Source organism: Pseudophryne corroboree, chromosome 1 (assembly GCF_028390025.1).
Source record: "Pseudophryne corroboree isolate aPseCor3 chromosome 1, aPseCor3.hap2, whole genome shotgun sequence".
NCBI lineage: Eukaryota > Metazoa > Chordata > Amphibia > Anura > Myobatrachidae > Pseudophryne > Pseudophryne corroboree.
The window spans coordinates 732342930-732362234 of NC_086444.1; the positions used below are offsets into that span (position 1 = coordinate 732342930).

The following is a 19305-nucleotide window of genomic DNA, read 5'->3' on the forward strand; positions in this document are numbered from 1 at the left end:
CAGAAATGCAGATGGTAACGTCTTGGAATTCTTTCCTGACTGTATGGTGGAGCTCTGCACTGTGCGTGACTCTGGGCACACAAGGATTTGGGAGGCATTAACCAAACACAGCATCATGGAAAAAAAAAAACGTGGTGTCTGGAAGTCTTCATCTTGGCAAAACACTGCAGACTACGTAATGTAAAATATGCTGATACTGTTAAAGGACAATGACTGCAATTAATGTTAGTGATTAATATTGGTAACAAACAAGTGATGAAAACAGCTACAGATATGTCCTTATACACTTTTAGCTACTTTGCGCCGCAAGACGCCTGCTGTGACCTAGGCATTCTGCGCTTGAGTATTTTTTCACAAATTTTGCATCTTCATTTTCTAATAAAGTACCAATTCATTAAACGTGTACTAAGTAGCTAAACGTATACTGTGTTTAAGATTAGCATTACTCACTTGTACTGTATGTGTCTCTAGCCAAGCATCATTATGTTTAGGGGCAGATTCAATCACCCGCAGTATTAACTGCACCGGGAAAGCACCGGGTTAAACACTCAGAGATATTCAACTATTCTGTATTTAAACCACAGCTTCCTCTGGTGTTAATACGCTCCTGGCGAGATTGGTCTAGATTTTGCACTGTTACTGAGACACTTTGCGGTGCCGGGAAAAACGTTTTAGAATTTTTTTTGAGGGGGTGTCACGCATTCCCAGATTTTGAAACCCCCCTTCCCTGCCCTTCAGTACCTGGGCCCGTGGCATGTCTCGGTGGCCCTGCTTGACATTATTATAATGACTGCCGACAAAACATACAGAATCCGCCAAAAAAAGTTACAAACAGGGCAATTCAGAAGCATCAAAAGTGGAATAGTTAAAATTAACAGTTAAACTATGAGATAGTTGTAACAGGACATACTATATGTTCTAAGGACATTTAGCAAACAAATGAATGTAGGGGTAATTCAGACATGATCGCTAGCAAGTGATTTTTGCACTGCTGTGATCAGATAGGCACCGCCTACAGGGGGAGTGTATTTTAGCTGTGCAAGTGTGCGAGCATGTGTAGCAGTGCTGTACAAACAGATTTTGTGCAGTCTCTGCACAGCCCAGGACTTACTCAGCCGCAGCGATCACATCAGCCTGTTCGGGACCCGGAATTGACGTCAGGAACCCTCCCTGCAAACGCATGGACACGCCTGCGTTTTTCCAGACACTCCCTGAAAACGGTCAGTTGACACTCACAAATACCTTCTTCCTGTCAATCTCCTTGTGATCGCCCGTGCGAACGGATCCGTCGCACAAACTTATCGATGAGCGCGATCTGCTTTGTAACCGCGCAACGCGCCTGTGCATTGTGGTGCATACGCATGCGCAGTTTGGACCCGATCGTCCGCTGTGCAAATACGCACAGCAGCGATCAAGTCTGAATTACCCCCGTAGTTCCTAAACCTAATGAACTGTGTTAGCTGCTAAGAGCTGTATCATCATGGTAGCTATAGCTTTTAAACTGCCTTGTTAAATAAGCCTATTAGTGTTATTATGGATGGAGACATGGAGACACCCTGTATTTATGATTTTTCCCTCGGGCTACAGTTAGTTGCTTACAGAATTCTGCACAATATACAGATTGGAATTTCGTAATTATAATATGTAATGTATTTGTGCATTTTACAGAATGAATGCAATTCTGATGCTATTTTATAAGATTGGGGCAGGTGTACGTAGCTTTAGAGAGGGATAAAGTTGAGGGAGAAAAACTACCAAACAATCAGCTCCTGTCATTTTTCAAACACAGCCTGTAACATCACAGTTAGGATTGGCTGATACTTTACCTCTCTCCATTGTATAACTATCCAAAGCTTAGTACATCGGCCCTCATTCCGAGTTAATCGCTAGCTGCCGTTGTTCGCAGCACAGCAATCTGGCTAAAAATCGGCAATTCTGTGCATGCGTATGGCCCGCAGTACGCACGCGCAAAGTACTTTCACACAAAACTATGCCGTTTTACACAAGGGCGAGCGACGCTTTTCAGTCGCTCTGTTGATCAGTGAGTGATTGACAGGAAGTGGGTGTTTCTGGGAGGTAACTGGCCGTTTTCAGGGAGTGTGCTCAAAAACGCAGGCGTGACAGGCAAAAACGCAGGCGTGCCTGGGGAAACGGGGGAGTGGCTGGCCGAACGAACGCAGGGCGTGTTTGTGACGTCAAAGCAGGAACTAAAATGACTGAAGAGATCGCAAGGTAAGAGTAGGTCTGGAGCTGCTCAGAAACTGCATGAAAAATTTTTTGAGCAGTTCTGCTAACCTTTCGTTTGCACTTCTGCTAAACTAAGATACACTCCCAGAGGGCGGCGGCCTAGCGTTTGCACCGCTGCTAAAAGCAGCTAGCGAGCGATCAACTCGGAATGAGGGCAATCAGCCGATAACATTTTCTATAATGGCACAGTTTAATTGCTGTTTACAGTATAACAAAAAATCATTTGTAGCAGAGCATTATTACAGTTGTACCATTTGGGGGGGGGGGGGGGGGGAATTAGGTGAAAATAATATTAATTTTCTATTACTTATTCCATATTTACTGATTCCATACATTTTTATTTAATACTGTTATAAAATTGTCATATTTAGGAAGAAATTTTACCATCTTTTTTGGAAACTTTCATTAGTAATCTGGGTTTTAGTGGGGATCAATCATCAAAATGTACATTTAATAAATTCATTTAATCAGAATTCACGAATGAGGACAGGTTGACGAGAGTAGAGCATAACATAAGCTACAATAACGACCCATTGCTAGGTACTTGGTTAAATGAGGAAGTAGTCCGGGAGAGACAAAGTAAAATTAAGATAAATAAATCTCCTGGGCCGGATGGACTACACCCCAGGGTTCTTATGGAACTAAATGTAGAGATATCGAGACCCCTATATTTGATTTTCAGAGAGTCAATTAGATCAGGAACGATACCAAAGGACTGGCATATAGCAGAGGTGGTCCCAATATTTAAAAATGGTGTTAAAACTCACCCCAGTAACTATAGACCGGTAATTTTGACATCTATAGTGGGCAAATTACTAGAGGGTATATTAAGAGACAGCATACTTGAGTACTTGGATACCTCCAAGGTTATTACTAGGAATCAGCATGATTTTGTGAAGGACAGGTCATGTCAAACTAACTTAATAAGCTTCTACGAGAAAGTGAGTGATAATATTGATCATGGTCAAGCAGTGGATGTGATCTTTTTGGACTTCGCTAAGGCCTATGACAAAGTTCCACATAAGAGACTAATTCTCAAATTAAGGGAGCTTGGGGTAGGAGACACTATTTGTACTTGGGTGAATAATTGGCTGTTCAATAGGGAACAGTGAGTGGGGATTAATGGGATGTACTCTGAATGGGCTTCAGTGCTCAGTGGAATACCGCAGGGTTCAGTACTCGGACCATTGTTGTTTAACATATTCATTAATGACCTAGGAGAGGGACTGGAAAGCACAGTGTCAAGTTTCGTAAATGATACTAAGCTATGTAGGGTAATTAATTCATACAAGGATGTTGAGTCTCTACAGAATGACTTATCTAGACTTGAGGCCTGGGCGGGTAAATGGAGAATGAGGTTCAATACAGACAAATGTAAAGTTATGCACTTTGGGACTAAGAACAATCAGGCAGCCTATAAACTAATGTGCAAAAAAAGGTATTAAGGTAATAAATCTCTGCGCAAACAAGTGCAGGCAGCCTAGTAGAGCAGAAATCAGGGAAAAGTGACTCTTCAAAACACTTTAAAAAGATACAGAAAGACGTGAAAGTCTGATCCTGCTCAAATGGGCGCCACCGATTATTGTGCTACCATAAAACAAGAGAAATAAATGGAAATATACATTCCTTAAAATTGTTCCATAAATCTTTCCATCCACATCGAGTTATTGCATATTATCCGCTCCACATGTGGGAAAAAAACATAAACTTTCATGTGTAGTACAATAGATTTAATTACAATACACACAGATAAAACAACATAAATTCTGATGTTCCACGGTGGTGTCCCCAGGGGACTGAACAATTACCAGATACGATGGAGAACTGATGGTAAGCAGTTCTCAAATACAGCTCTTATTATTTATCCGAAGAAAGTCCACCCGGGTAGGCAAAACTCCGGAAAAAATGATCGATCTGGCCTCTGCCCAGCACCTCCGGGACAGCTCCGGAAACCTGAGTTCTCTGACACAAATAACCAACGCGTTTCAACCCTTTTAATTTGGGACATTCTCAAGGCAGTGTGTCAGAGTATGGTCCCCACAATCCTTATAAATGTGGTTTATCCAATCACAAAATTCCACCAATGACGCAGATTTCCTGCCTTTTTCCGTGTTCCCACTCTTTGTCAGGAAGTACGTCTCGTCCTCCTTAGATGACGTTATCAGTTGGTCCGTTCTTAATGTGCCTCGTCATCCGGGGTGTCCGCTAGTTCTGACCGGAAGTCGCCCGGCGGCGCCGTCATCATGTACTTCCGTTCTGTAGTGCGTCCTGGCGGAAGTGTCCCACAGTTCACTTAAACAGCCTGGCGGAAATGGTCAAGCAGCAAAATGTGAACATAAAGCTTTATTCACTCAAGTCCACATTTAGTCCTTTGGTAAAAAAAAACTATTTTTTTTACCAAAGGACCTAAGGAGGACGAGACGTACTTCCTGACAAAGAGTAGGAACACGGAAAAAGGCGGGAAATCTGCGTCATTGGTGGAATTTTGTGATTGGATAAACCACATTTATAAGGATTGTAGGGACCATACTCTGACACACTACCTTGAGAAAGACCCCAATTAAAAGGGTTGAAACGCGTTGGTTATTTGTGTCAGAGAACTCAGGTTTCCGGAGCAGTCCCGGAGGTGCTGGGCAGAGGCCAGATCGATCATTTTTTCCGGAGTTTTGCCTACCCGGGTGGACTTTCTTCGGATAAATAATAAGAGCTGTATTTGAGAACTGCTTACCATCAGTTCTCCATCGTATCTGGTAATTGTTCAGTCCCCTGGGGACACCACCGTGGAACATCAGAATTTATGTTGTTTTATCTGTGTGTATTGTAATTAAATCTATTCTACTACACATGAAAGTTTATGTTTTTTTCCCACATGTGGAGCGGATAATATGCAATAACTCGATGTGGATGGAAAGATTTATGGAACAATTTTAAGGAATGTATATTTCCATTTATTTCTCTTGTTTTATGGTAGCACAATAATAGGTGGCGCCCATTTGAGTAGGATCAGACTTTCAAGTCTTTCTGTAGCCTATAAACTAAATTGGGAAAATGTAGGGATAACAGTAGTGGGAATTTTTTTTGGGAGTGCTCATCGACAATGGTGGTCATTCCGAGTTGTTCGCTCGCTATTTTTAGCAGAATTGCTAATAGGCTAAAATCCGGCAGTTCTGCTCATGCGTATGCACAGCAGGGCGCACGCGCTAAGCAATTTTACACAAAACTATGCTATTTTACTCACAGGCGAACAAAGCTTTTCAGTCGCTCTGCTGATCGTAGTGTGATTGACAGGAAGTGGGTGTTTCTGGGCAGAAACTGGCCGTTTTCAGGGAGTGTGCTAAAATATGCAGGCGTGCCAGGTAAAAGCGCAGGAGTGGCTGGAGAAACGAAGGAGTGGCTGGCCGGACGCAGGGCGTGTTTGTGACGTCAAACCAGGAACTAAACGGACTGTATTGATCGCAATCTAGGAGTAGGTCTGGAGCTACTCAGAAACTGCAAGGAAATACTTAATAGCAGAATTGCTAATCTTTCGTTAGCAATTCTGCTATTTATAGCAGAATTGCTAATCTTTCGTTAGCAATTCTGCTATGCTTAGATACACTCCCAGAGGGCGGCGGCCTAGCGTGTGCAATGCTGCTAAAAGTAGCTAGCGAGCGAACAACTCGGAATGAGGGCCAATAAACTTAGTAGTAGTACGCAATGTCAAAATGCAGCAACGAAAGCAAGTAAGTTGTTAGCATGCATAAAACGGGGAATGGAGACAAGGGATGAGAGTGTAATCCTGCCACTGTATAAATCATTGGTGCGGTCACATCTGGAATATTGTGTACAGTTCTGGGCACCTCACTATAAAAAAAGATACCTTGGAACTCGAAAAGGTTCAGAGGCGAGCCACTAAACTGGTAAAGGGGTTAGAGGCACTGGATCATGAGGAAAGACTTAAAAGGTTAGATTTGTTTACACTGGAAAAGAGGCGACTGAGAGGAGACATTATTGATATACAGTACAAGGATTTATCAAACGATTTGTTTATCAAAAAACACTACACAGGACACGAGGACATCCCCTGAGTTAGAAGAAAAAAAATCCATACACAACAGAGAAAAGGGTTCTTCACAGTAAGGATTTGGAATTCTCTGCCAGAGAAGGTAGTAATGGTTGACTCAGTCAATAAGTTTAAAAATGGATTAGATAAATTCCTAGCGGAAAAAAATATCCAAGGATACAGCATTTAATTAGTAATATGCTACAGTATGTAGCGTTAGAATGGGTAGTTATACCAATAAAGTAACTTAATGTTAAGATGTAACTGCCCATACCAATTAGTTCATTTATGTTGTGGTCCACCGCTGCGGCTCGCAATCTCTGTAGGTCCAGCCACTGGTAGGCAACTGGGATGTTCTGTAATTGCACTGTCTATTGGTCCTGGCTATTACTAAGCAGCCAGGACATGTCCTCTGTACCTGCAGCTACTCAGCACAGTATAATTAAAGAACCTGTCTCTGTACAGTATGTGCAACTTCTTAGCTGCAATATGATTAATTGCAAGGGACCGGTCTCTTTTCTGGGGTTCTAATTGGCTTCCTGAACAGTTAAGTCACAGTCAGGGCCTTGGTGCATTGCCGGTTATAGCTTCAGTTTATCTGAAGTGATCTGCCCTACTGTGGTCTCTTGTGGAGTTCTTCTAAGTCACTGCAAGCATTCTGCCCGGTTTCAGACCTGTTGATTTTTGCAGTGTTCCAGTCTGCTCTAGCCCTGTCTATTCCTAGGTTGTTTCCCAGTCTGTCTAGTTACCTGCCATTGTCCCTCATTCTGAGTTGATCGCACGTTGCAACTTTTTACTACTCGTGCGATCAACTTGACGCCGCCTATGGGGGAGTGTATTTTAGCATAGCAGGGCTGCGATCGCTTGTGCAGTCCTGCTATACTAAAAAGTTTTGTGCAGAACAAGACCAGCCCTGCAGTTACTTACCCTATGCAATGGATCCAGCGATGTAGGTCCCGGAATTGACGTCAGACAACCGCCCTCCAAATGCCTGGACACGCCTGTGTTCGGATCTCCATGCCCGGAAAACAGTGAGAATCTGCCCCGGAACGCCTCCCCGCTGTCAATCTTCATGCGATCGCTGCTGCGATCACTTTCTGCGCTACCGGCGTCGCTGCCCAGCGACAACCGTCGCAGGGCAATGACGCACGTGCACATTGTGGGCGCCGCGCAGCCGCAGTCCTGACCCGTTCGCACCGCAGCGAAGAAACGCTGCGTGCGAATGGGTCAGAATGACCCCCATTGTCGTTACTATTTCCAGATCATGAACCCTGTCTTGCTCCCTGTGTTGTCAGTGTCCATTTACCACTTCAGCTTACTCCTAGTCCTACACTATTTCCTTGTATCAGCATTTACCGAGTGAATTTACTGTACTTCACCCAGGAATGGCAGCTGTTAAAGTTGAAGCCTGTCTAGCCACTGCAGGAATAGCATGCTTACATGGCTAGCATAACATTATAACCGGCCACATTTTCGGCTTCTAGTGACATTATTGAATATAGATCAAGCTCCGTCTAATCCCGCCCAAGTGCTGGCTAGTCAAATACAGATGCTCACTTAGGAGGTCAGGATTTGTCGCTCTGCCTTGCATTCAAGTGAGGTATTGAGCTTGACTCCAGCTGCTTCGGCATCAGTTCTGGAGCCAAAAATTACATCTTCCCGATCGTTTCTCCGGAGACCAGAAGTTATTTTGAAATTTCAAGGAGAGCAGCACGCTATATGTCAGACACAGAACTTACTCCTCTGGTTCAAAGCAACAGAGAACTGGAATAATAATTTCCTTGTTACAAGGGAAACTTACAAATGGGCCTTTAGTTTGGAGTCCCAAGTATCCAGAGTTACAGTCTATGGATAACTTTTTCAAGGATTTGGTTTTTCTTTATGATGACCCAGACTGGATGTCCTCAGCTTGAGTCCCACCTACATGTTCTACAACAAGGATGCAGAGCTGCAGAAGAATACTGTGCTGAATTAAGTCGCCAGGCCACCGACAGCAAAGGGAATGATCCAGCCCTTCACAGTCAATTCTGTGTCAGGCTTTAGAAAAAAAATCAAGGACTCCTTACTCCAATAGCCAGTCCTGGATTCATTGGAGATTCTTATGCAGCTTGCCATCAAGATTGATAGGCATCTCAAAGAAAGAAAAATGGAGAAGGAATTACGGAGCTCTATTCCTTCTGTCACTCATTCTTTTCCTACTATGGACTCCTCCGATCCAATGCAATTTAGAGTTTATGGGTTGTCTCAGGAAGAGAAATTTAGGAGACGCTTTCTAAATCTCTGTCTATATTGTGGTGACAAGGGATATCTGGCCCACTGTTGCCCCAAAACGTCAGGAAAAGGCCGAGACTAATGGATGAGGAAGACTTAGAGTAATTTTCTTCCAAGAATAATCTCCTCATTCCAGCTCAGATTAATTTTGACAACCAGGTTACTTAAATTACTGCCTTTCTGTATAGTGGAGCAGCTGGCAACTTCTTGAACATTGCTCTTGCTAAGACTTTGAATATACCTTTCTCTAAAGTTATTTCAGAGTGTTTGGCCTTCATAGCAAACCATCAATATACCATTTTAACTATATTCCTGATTCATTCCTATTAAGTACTACTCATGCTGGGCTACACATAACTTAAATGTCATAATCTGGTTATCGAATGGAGTTCAGGAGAGATTATTTGTTGGAGTCCAGATTGTGCCAATACCTGTCTGTCCTTGCCTGTCCGAGTGCTGCAGAAGATTCCCATAGGACTGCCCTACCATGATTTTCAGGTCATTTTTCTCGAAAAGCAAAGCAGATAAATTGACTCTGCATTGTGACTACTACTGTGCTATCAATCTTATCCATGGAGCTAAATTATATAAAACCAGATTATACACTGTCAGTTCCTGAGACAAAAGCTATGGATAACTACATCAATCAAAGCCTCAGCGAAGGTTTCATTATGCCTTCCACGTCTCCCATTGGTGCAGGATTTTTCTTTATGTGTAAGAAAGACGGGAGCTTAAGGCATTGAATTGATTATATAGGGTTGAACAAGATCACAACAAAGAACACCTACACTCTGCCCCTCATTTCAGTTCTTTTCGACCAGTTGAGAGTCTACCATCTACTCCAAAATTGATTTACGCAATGCGTACCATCTAATCCACATCAAGGAGGCATAAAAATGGAAGACAGCATTTAATACCCATACAGAACATTATGAGTATCTTGTCATGCACCAGTGGTCTTCCAGGATCTTATCAACAATGTTACCTGTGCATTTTTGGGGGCATTTGTCATTGTATACCTTGATCCTAATTTACTCAAGAACCATAGAACTCCATCGTGACCATGTTAAGAGAGTTCTCCAGAAGCTCCGGTTGTTCGCCAAGATGGAGAAGTTATTTCCCCAAAAGGCTTCTCCATGGAACCCACTAAACCCCAGTATGTTCTTGATTTGACGATACCCACCAATCTAGAAGCTATCCAAGGGTTTCATGGATTCACTATTACAGGAGATTTATTCACTCTTTCTCTGTCCTGGCAGATCCTGTCACAGCTTTAACTAAAAAGGGAGCGGACACCACTAACTGAACACCACAAGCTCTAAAAGTCTTTGACGCTGACGCTCTAAAGCAAGCTTTTGTTATAGTCCCAGTTCTTCATCATCTTAACCCGGAGTTACTTTTTATTGTCGAGGTGGACACTTCAGAGGTAGGAGTCGGGGCGGTTTTGTCCCAGCGTGATACAACTGACAATAGGCTGCACCGCTGCACTTTCTTCTCCAAGAAGTTCTCTTCTGCCGAGGCCAACTATGATGTAGGGAATCGGGACCTCCTTGCAGTAAAATGGGCCTTCGAGAGTTGGAGGCACTGGTTGGAGGATGTCAGACACGTTATTACAGTCATTACTGATCACAAGAACTTGCTGTCAAGGCAGCCAAGAGACTTAAATCTCTACACACAAGCTTGGCATTGTTTGTTACTTGGTTCACTTGTACAGTATCATCTCCTACAGACCCAATTCAAAGAATCTCAAAGCCGATGCTCTGTTCTGCAGTGTCTTTCCAAATCATGCCTCCACCACAAAGTACTTACCTATTGTTCCTAATACCTCAATTCATGTTGGACTGGCAAAGGATCTATCAGCTTGCTCAACTTCAAGATCAAGCTCCCCCTGAAACTTCCCCTGGAGTGCTGTTTGTTCCTGAACAGTTTAGGGGTTCTGTTCTATCAAAGATCTATTAAAGTTCTGGACATCCCAGAATTTCCAAGACCCAGGAACTTCTGTTTAATTCGGTGTGGTGGCTATTCATTGTCCAGGATGTCAAGAATTAACTTTAGCCTGTGACGTCTGTGCCAGAAACAAGTCTCTCAAGGGCTCTCATTCCATTCAACTGTTGCCTCTATTAATTTCTAGAAGACCTTGGACACATACATCTATAAACTATACTGATGACTTACCTGTGGTTGTGGGTTATAATACCATTTGGGTTGTCGTTCACTGTTTCAGTAAGTTTGCCAATTTCATTCCGCTCACCACGCTACCCAGTGTTAGTTCACTGGCCTCTCTCTTCATTCAACACGTTTTCAGACTGCACGGCCTGACTCTGGATATTGTCTCCCATTCATTGCACAATTTTGGAGGTCTTTATGTCAATTGCTCGACATTAATCTCAGCTTGTCCTCCGCATACCACCCACAGTCTAATGGGCAGTCTGAAAGAGTTAGTCAATTGCTGGGACAATACCTTTGTTGCTACATTTCCAAATTCTGCAACAACTGAGCAGAATCGAATTACAGTCAAAGTAGCATCATGAGCTTTTTCAGTGAGGTGCATACACCTGGGAGGCACGGCTGCCATCAAGGGAGTAAAGCCAGTAGACGTGTAATGGGCCTGAATAGTGTTGAAGGCCTACAGCTTGACCCAACATCTAGTTTCCCTTTGTGGAAAGGACCTTTCCCATAAGTCACTGGGTCCACATCACAAACTATTTGGAATAATAACAACCTGTGGCGAGCAAAGAGGAGCAAAGCGAGACACAGAGCCTGAAGCGTGGCGAGCGTACAATGATGGGGTAAAACAAATGATAGAGGATCTAGGTAGACTAGAGGAATGGTCAAGAGTCTGGCAATTACAGTTTAATGCCAAAAAATGCAAAATCATGCACTTGGGTCTCAAAAATCCTAAAGCTAAATATAGTATTAATGGCACTATACTGGAAACTACTGAGGAGGAAAGGGATCTAGGAGTCACTATTTCAGGTGACTTAAAGGCAGGTAAGCAATGTAACAAGGCAATGAGGAAGGCTAGTCAGATGCTTGGCTGCATTGGGAGAGGAATCAGCAGCAGAAAGAAATAAGTAATAATGCCACTGTATAGGTCATTGGTACGGCATCATCTAGAATACTGTATTCAGTTCTGGAGGCCATATCTTCAAAAGGATATTAATACATTAGAAACTGTACAAAGGAGGGCAACTAAAATGGTGCATGGCCTACATCACAAAACATACCCAGAAAGACTAAGAAATCTCAATATGTATAGTTTGGAGCAGAGAAGGGAAAGGGGGGACATGATAGAAACTTTCAAATATATCAAGGGTTTTAACAAAGTCCAGGAGGGAAACATTCTCCAAATGAAGAGAAGCAATAGGACACGAGGACATGCACTGAGGCTGGAGGGGGGGAGGTTCAGGGGAAATTTGCGGAAAAATTATTTCACAGAAAGGGTAGTGGACAAGTGGAATAGCCTCCCATCAGAGGTGGTAGAGGCTAAGACAGTAGAGAAATTTAAACATGCATGGGATAGACATAAGGATATCCTTACAAAGAAATAAGGATCAAATAAGGTTAGAGATAAAATAATGTAAAAAAAAAAAAAAAGGGGCAGACTAGATGGGCCAAGTGGTTCTTATCTGCCGACAAAAATTCTATGCATAAAACGAAATACTCTAAAACAAATGGAGAATGGATAAAACATTAACTGCTGTAAGAGCGGAAGTTAATTTCTTCGGACTCGTGCTGTCACTTCCTGGTCCTGTTCACCAAGGGAAAATAGACACAACCGAGCAGGGAGCACTGATCTGAGGTGCTGGGGGTATTTGTTGGGGTGTGGTCATCCACTGGAGGGGGTGTTGGTGCAGTTTCAGATTAGCAGAAATAGCTCTACTTTGAGATGTAAAGCATGATACTGCACAGGATTATGGTATATTTTCTACAGTACATTGCTATTATTATTCTGGTCCATTCTCATGTATGTACTAGCAGTAATTTATATATATGTGGCATACTGGAATGTTAACAGATATTAGAAAGTTCCAAAAGCCATTTGATTCTTATCAGTGAGTGGTGGAGTTTATGGCCCCAAAACCAGTTCAGGCAGACCCTGCCACATGTAGGGGGTTAGGACAGGAAGTGTAGGGGGTTATTAGGACAAGGAACAAAGCACAGGACAGTTCAGTGTGAGCTGAGGACTGAGGATGGACGACACAGGCTAAGTGACCAGGGATGAGACCCCATGCTAGGGCTGTGGAACAAGCATAGTACTTCACAGCCCCTGGCATTATGGAGCAGCATGTAGGTGGTGCCAGGAAGAGCAAGAGCTATCCAGATTTGCAGTGTGAGAGCAGCAACAGCATGATCAATCAGTGGAAGAAACAAAGGGGATCCCCACCTTCAGGAGTACCCTAGAAGCAGGACTATCTGGGTGATTGGTAGGAAACCACGTGTGGCGGAAGACCCCAGTGAAGTGTCCATGAGAGATCCCGTTTAGATAGAACCCCCAGCGAATAGGGGAGAGCGCACCGAAATGAATCTCAGTTTGCGGTCGCCGCACTACTGATTCCCAGAGACTGCGCTGGTATGTACTGTAATGCTGTCCCATCATTGTTTGAGCTGCCATTGCTGTTACCATTGAAGCGAATTAAAGGAAATGTAACCCATAAGAAATGTAACCCATAAGAAATGTAACCCATAAGAATATTATGCTGGAGAGCAGAACAAGGAATCAAATGTTATTGTCGTGATAACCCTGTCTGAACTGTGAATAAACTGCTTGCTTATGTGATGAGACGGCCTGGCGTGCCATGCTTTAAAATGCCTGACGGACCTGTCAAGGGGCTCAGACCATGCACTCACTAATGGTTAGCCAAGCATCTAAGCACTGCATTCCCCTGTTGGACCCTTCATGCCCCAGTGTGACAGTGGCACACAGTATAAAAACATGGCTCCACTGCACCCGACATTGGCAGTGTGTGCCATTCAGAATCAGACACCATGTAGGGACTGATTTGGGGGCTGATGGTTAGCAACAATCGACTCGGCTCAATGAAAATAGTTTTTCTATTCAAAGCTGTGATTGTGATGGTTGCCTACAGCTACAAGCCTCCTTCCGATGCCCATCTGATAGGGCGTATCTTCAGTGCAGCTACAGACAACCAAAATCGATGACAGTAGCAAAACCACCTTTTCCACATGTAGAAAATCCCAGCTTCGACTGCGTATGCATACCAAATAATCATTAGTGGTCACCTTACAGTGGCTACATGCCATCACAAGAGATGTTGCAATTGTGGTACTATTTGATGCCCATCATGCAATTACCATCCCTAATAGTAGATGACCTATTTATTCTAAAATGTTGCCAAGTGCAGTATTGCTAGAGAGCATTGAAAGAACATTATGGGGCATATTTTCATTGTATTCATTCACATTTTATTCATAATTTATCATGGCCCCATCATAAAATTATCACTTCCGAAAAAACTGGTCTTTTTGCGGAAGCAGTTTTTCAGAAAAGTGACAATTTTCCCCATTATCCAAGCTGTCCCCTTGCTGCAGCTCCACTACCTGCCCGCTCTCCCTCCCCACATCCTCACCCCCCATGTCTGCTTCCTCTCCCGCATCCTCCCCCATTGTCCAGCGCTCCCTCCCAGCAGTTTCTGCCCAGTGATCGCTCCTTCCCTCCTGCAGCCTATCCTCAGTGTCCCCACATCTCCCCCCATTGTCCAGTGCTTCCTCCCCACAGCTTCTGCTCAGTGCTCGTTCCCCCGCTACCTCTCTGCCACAGAGATGGAGCCGCTGCTGGAGCCTCCTGTGCGCCTCCCAAGTTCGGACATGCAGCCCCGCTGTAAACGCCGTTGTCTGTCTCCCAACGCCGCTGCAGTGACCTCTCCCGTGCCCCCAGCTCACAGGAAGACTGCTCAGGAGCCAGCAGAGTTGACGGAGGAAAGAGGACACTTCAGGGAGGGATCTTTTCAGACCCTTCTGCAGCACTGGGAAACTGAATACAATCTTAGGATGGCGAACAGTTTCACTTTCAAACTCTTTTCGGAACTTGATGAGTGCACTAAAATAAAAATGCATTAAAACCTCCGTTTTCAGGGTTCATACTGCATTTCCATGTGCACTAAGCTCCGCATCCCGGGGCTTCGGTGTGGAGAGTAGACGGCATTACCCTATAGAAGCCTATGGGCTTCTTTTTGCACTGTGCTGTGATCCAATCGGATCCCTCCCAGCATGCCCTGCCACTGCCGTGTCACTCTGCACATGTGCAGATGGACTTCCGGGGCAAATACCGAGAAGTCCAGAGATGAGAGCACGGTAGATGCTAAATCCTAGTGGGCTAAGGGACCTGTGACGTCAGGGGGCGTCTTTCTGGACCCTTTGCCGAACTTGCTCCTCCCCTTCTCTTGCGTGTCATGTGGGTCAAATGTCACTTAGCCCACTAGGAAATAGACCCGAGAGCACATCGCAAAGGGCAGCTCTTATTGGGGGTCATTCCGAGTTGATCGTAGCTGTGCTAAATTTAGCACAGCTACGATCTGGCACTCAGACATGGGTGGGGGGCGCCCAGCATGCGCAGATCCGACCCGATCGCTGCGATAAACTGCAGCGAGTGATCGGGTCGGAATGACCTCCATTGGAAGAGCTGTCCTTTGCAGTACTAATCGCTTATGTTAGTGGCAGTGCATACGCGATTAGTACCACTGCGATGTCAGTGCGAGGGCTGGCAGAATGTATCCTGTCTCTTCCTGCATCCCACCCACAGTATTGGGAGTGTAAAAATTCTGACAAAAATAAGGATAATAAATATGCCCCTATAAAACAAAGATATTTTTATCTGTGACATATAACTAAAAGATTTTTAAATGTCTGTGACTATAATTCACATAGCGGGCAGCATACTACGTGTATCTCCCCCCACCATTATTATTATTACTACTATACTGAAATCTCCCGCTACTCTGCACCCATCACCGCCAGCCAGTACTTCCACGCTTGCTTCCCTCCAGCACTGACAGTGTTAGCAGCGGCTAGATGCCGCCCCCCGTGACGTCACCGCCCCAGCTTCCTGCCACTGTAGACCCTCGTTGAGCTGCTGCCGCGGCTTTGGTCGGCAAGATCCGGGCTTTTTAATTCGCCGGTTGTTGGATCGGGCTCCGGGAGATGAGAGCGCACACCTCCTGCTACTGGCCTTGGAGAATTGCGGCTTACCGTGCACTTATACAGTGAAGAGCGATGTGTAAGGAGGGAAGTGATGTAAACAATGGGACTAGAGCAGGGACGTCTCTGAGCCACATTTAGCGGATATCAGAAGAATTGGGACAGTTGCATATGGCACCCATGTGCAGCCCTTGTTACTGATACCAGCTAAATTGGTATGTGCCACAGACTACCGTGCCCGGTACACGACAGGCATTAGGGCGACAGTAAAGCTGGAGGAAGCATCAGTATCATGCAGCGGGATGTGTATAGTATCTGGCCTTCAGCACAAGACTGGCAGAATGCTATTCAGATCGGGGACCTGATTCGCACGAAGTAGGAAAGTGATGGTTCAGTTGTCCACATCTATAGACCATTCCTTGCGGCTGCTATCTTAAGTTGCTGTGTGGGATCTAGTGCCACAGTCTAGCAGGTGTACTGCTGTATATACTGTAGATTCTAACTTTAAACTCTTCCAACGGTCTTTAGACATTTAGCACCCTTCTTCACTCTTTTCTTCTGCTGCAATCTTATGCCGCTTGTGAAGGACCTACTTACATGTCCTGTGTCTTTTACTACATACCCTGAGCACTGTACACTTATCTTGTGTTTGCACTGCCCATGCATACAGTCTACATTCCCTAGTGTAACAAAAAGAAGGCCCTCTATTCATGTCTTTCCAATGGATAGCAAAAGTTCTGATCTTGGAGATATAAGTTGTGTCCACTTTATTGAGAGATGTTTCAAAAGAAGGACTGTCATGTGGCAAAGTAGATTCCTTAATTGGGCATTTCAGTTCCCACAGAGCAAACCATCACTGTGATGTATTATTGCCCTTGCATGAGTACAGTACACTGCACAATAATGAAGCAAAAGCTTTAAATGGACAAATAGTCTCAATCATCCATTAGCAAACAGTTGGATTAGGATGTCGGATCCGAGTTACTGGACAGCATTCCATGGGTGCAAGGGCCACCTGGCAAAAGGGGCGTTACTGCAACGGTCCAAAAGGTAAAGATTTGCATGTTTGTCTGTAAGTACAGCTGTTGTGTCGGAATTGATCAAATAATAATGAAGGAAACCATTATGCTATTAACAGATGCAAAAATAAGCTTATTTTCAGTATTTATACAGTATCACATTAATTCTTAGTGCTGTGCAATCAAACAGATAAAAAGGAAATACCATGAGTGATAATACTGTAATATAACATGTAGCAGATGGTGATAAGTCCCTGCTTACAAGATCTAGTGTTTACATTGTATCACAGCTCACTGAATAGCTTTTTAAAATATATTTTTACTAATACACATTATTTTGAGTTATAAAATTAAAGTAGTGATGCAACTTTGGGCACATGTAAAACAAGTTGCGAAGATCAGCACTAGAACATTACCTGGGACCAGTTTAATATGGAGCATTGGCCCTCATTCCGAGTTGTTCGCTCGTTCTTTTTCATCGCATCGCAGTGAAAATCCGCTTAGTACGCATGCGCAATGTTCGCACTGCGACTGCGCCAAGTAACTTTACTATGAAGAAAGTATTTTTACTCACGGCTTTTTCTTCGCTCCGGCGATCGTAATGTGATTGACAGGAAATGGGTGTTACTGGGCGGAAACACGGCGTTTCAGGGGCGTGTGGCTGAAAACGCTACCGTTTCCGGAAAAAACGCAGGAGTGGCCGGGGAAACGGTGGGAGTGCCTGGGCGAACGCTGGGTGTGTTTGTGACGTCAACCAGGAACGACAAGCACTGAACTGATCGCACAGGCAGAGTAAGTCTGGAGCTACTCTGAAACTGCTAAGTAGTTAGTAATCGCAATATTGCGAATACATCGGTCGCAATTTTAAGAAGCTAAGAATCACTCCCAGTAGGCGGCGGCTTAGCGTGTGTAACTCTGCTAAATTCGCCTTGCGACCGATCAACTCGGAATGAGGGCCATTGTTCATGCTTTGACATTGAATAGTGCTAAGCTGGGAAAAAGAACTTCCTATAGACAGAGCTCAAGTGTACAGTCAATGCCCCCCTAAGGTGTGCCATACTCTTTATTCACATTGCCACAGATATACAGACTGAGTTCCTGGGACAAAAAGCATTTAAGCTTTATGAACACTATGTGCAATCGAGTTTGCGTACTGCCTACAGTATGTGTAAAAAAAAAGTACTCTGGTGATATCTGGGTGTTCCAAATGACAACATATACCAGCTCTGAATCAACTGTGACTATCCCCATAATCCACATTATTATTATTTGTTTTGTTTTATTGTATTTCCCTTAATAGCAATTCAATTTCTTATTGAGTGGTGTTTGAACATGCCTCGCCATTCACATATGGGCCCTCATTCCGAGTTGATCGCTCGCAAGGCGAATTTAGCAGAGTTGCTCACGCTAAGCCTACGCCTACTGGGAGTGTATCTTAGCTTCTTAAAATTGCGACCGATGTATTCGCAATATTGCGATTACAAACTACTTAGCAGTTTCAGAGTAGCTTCAGACTTACTCGGCATCTGCGATCAGTTCAGTGCTTGTCGTTCCTGGTTTGACGTCATAAACACACCCAGCGTTCGCCCAGACACTCCCCCGTTTCTCCGGCCACTCCTGCGTTTTTTCCGGAAACGGTAGCGTTTTTATCCACACGCCCCTAAAACGCCGTGTTTCCGCCCAGTAACACCCATTTCCTGTCAATCACACTACGATCGCCGGAGCGAAGAAAAAGCCGTGAGTAAAAATACTATCTTCATTGTAAATTTACTTGGCGCAGTCGCAGTGCGAATATTGCGCATGCGTACTAAGCGGAATTTCACTGCGATGCGATGAAAATTACCGAGCGAACGACTCGGAATGAGGGCCATGGTTCCAACCAGCATGGAAATAACTTGACTCTTCTGGTGACCTGTTCTTTTCAGTTTTGTTGTTCTGCTAACAATATGTGCAATAATCTGCTACATACAGTATAACAGGTTATAGTGCCAGACTTCTCTGGAATATTTTTGCTATAGTGCCAGACTTCTCTGGAATATTTTTGCTATAGTGCCAGACTTCTCTGGAATATTTTTGCCAATGTAAGTATAAGGTTAAAAAAAAAATGGAATGATTGTGGGCTAGGCTTTTTTTTTTTGGCTCAAGTCTTCTATAGTATTGATTGGTTAATAGATCAAAGTGCCTTTTTAAGTAGTAGTACTTATATTGTTTCTTGACTACAAAATTGGTTTTCCACACACTAAATTATATTTTTCATGCACAAAATATTTCCTTAACAAATGATTTCTGCTTGCTAGCGAAAATGTTGCAATCAGTCTTTTAGTGGCGTGCATAATGACCAGCATATAATTAAGCATCATTATCTACCCCTCAGCTGGTCATTGTTCATCTAATAAACCACCCCACATAGATGAGAATTTTATGGGTGTATGAAAGGGTCTGTTATAGTAATGGTGGCGTAGTCATTGTCGACCTCGTAACCACATACTGTCACATGAGGTGTTAATGACATGTCACATGGGGCAAATAAGTTTGCTGTCTATGCTGGTTAATGAAATGGTTCATAAA

The 19305-nt window shown here is 43.9% G+C and overlaps 1 protein-coding gene across 4 annotated transcripts in view; it reads left to right on the forward strand.

Annotated features, from left to right (window-relative positions):
- The window catches only part of MAST3 (microtubule associated serine/threonine kinase 3), a 310520-nt gene that overhangs the window by 93406 nt on the left and 197809 nt on the right, over window positions 1–19305 (forward strand). Inside the window, exon 1 of one of the 4 annotated variants that reach the window (XM_063915995.1) lies at window positions 15618–16768. The exons of the other annotated variants lie outside the window; for them this stretch is intronic. Coding sequence (XP_063772065.1) covers window positions 16686–16768 — 83 coding nt within the window. The 5' untranslated portion in view covers window positions 15618–16685. Of the gene's footprint in view, window positions 1–15617; window positions 16769–19305 lie in introns of those variants that run through there. 4 annotated transcript variants of the gene reach the window in all.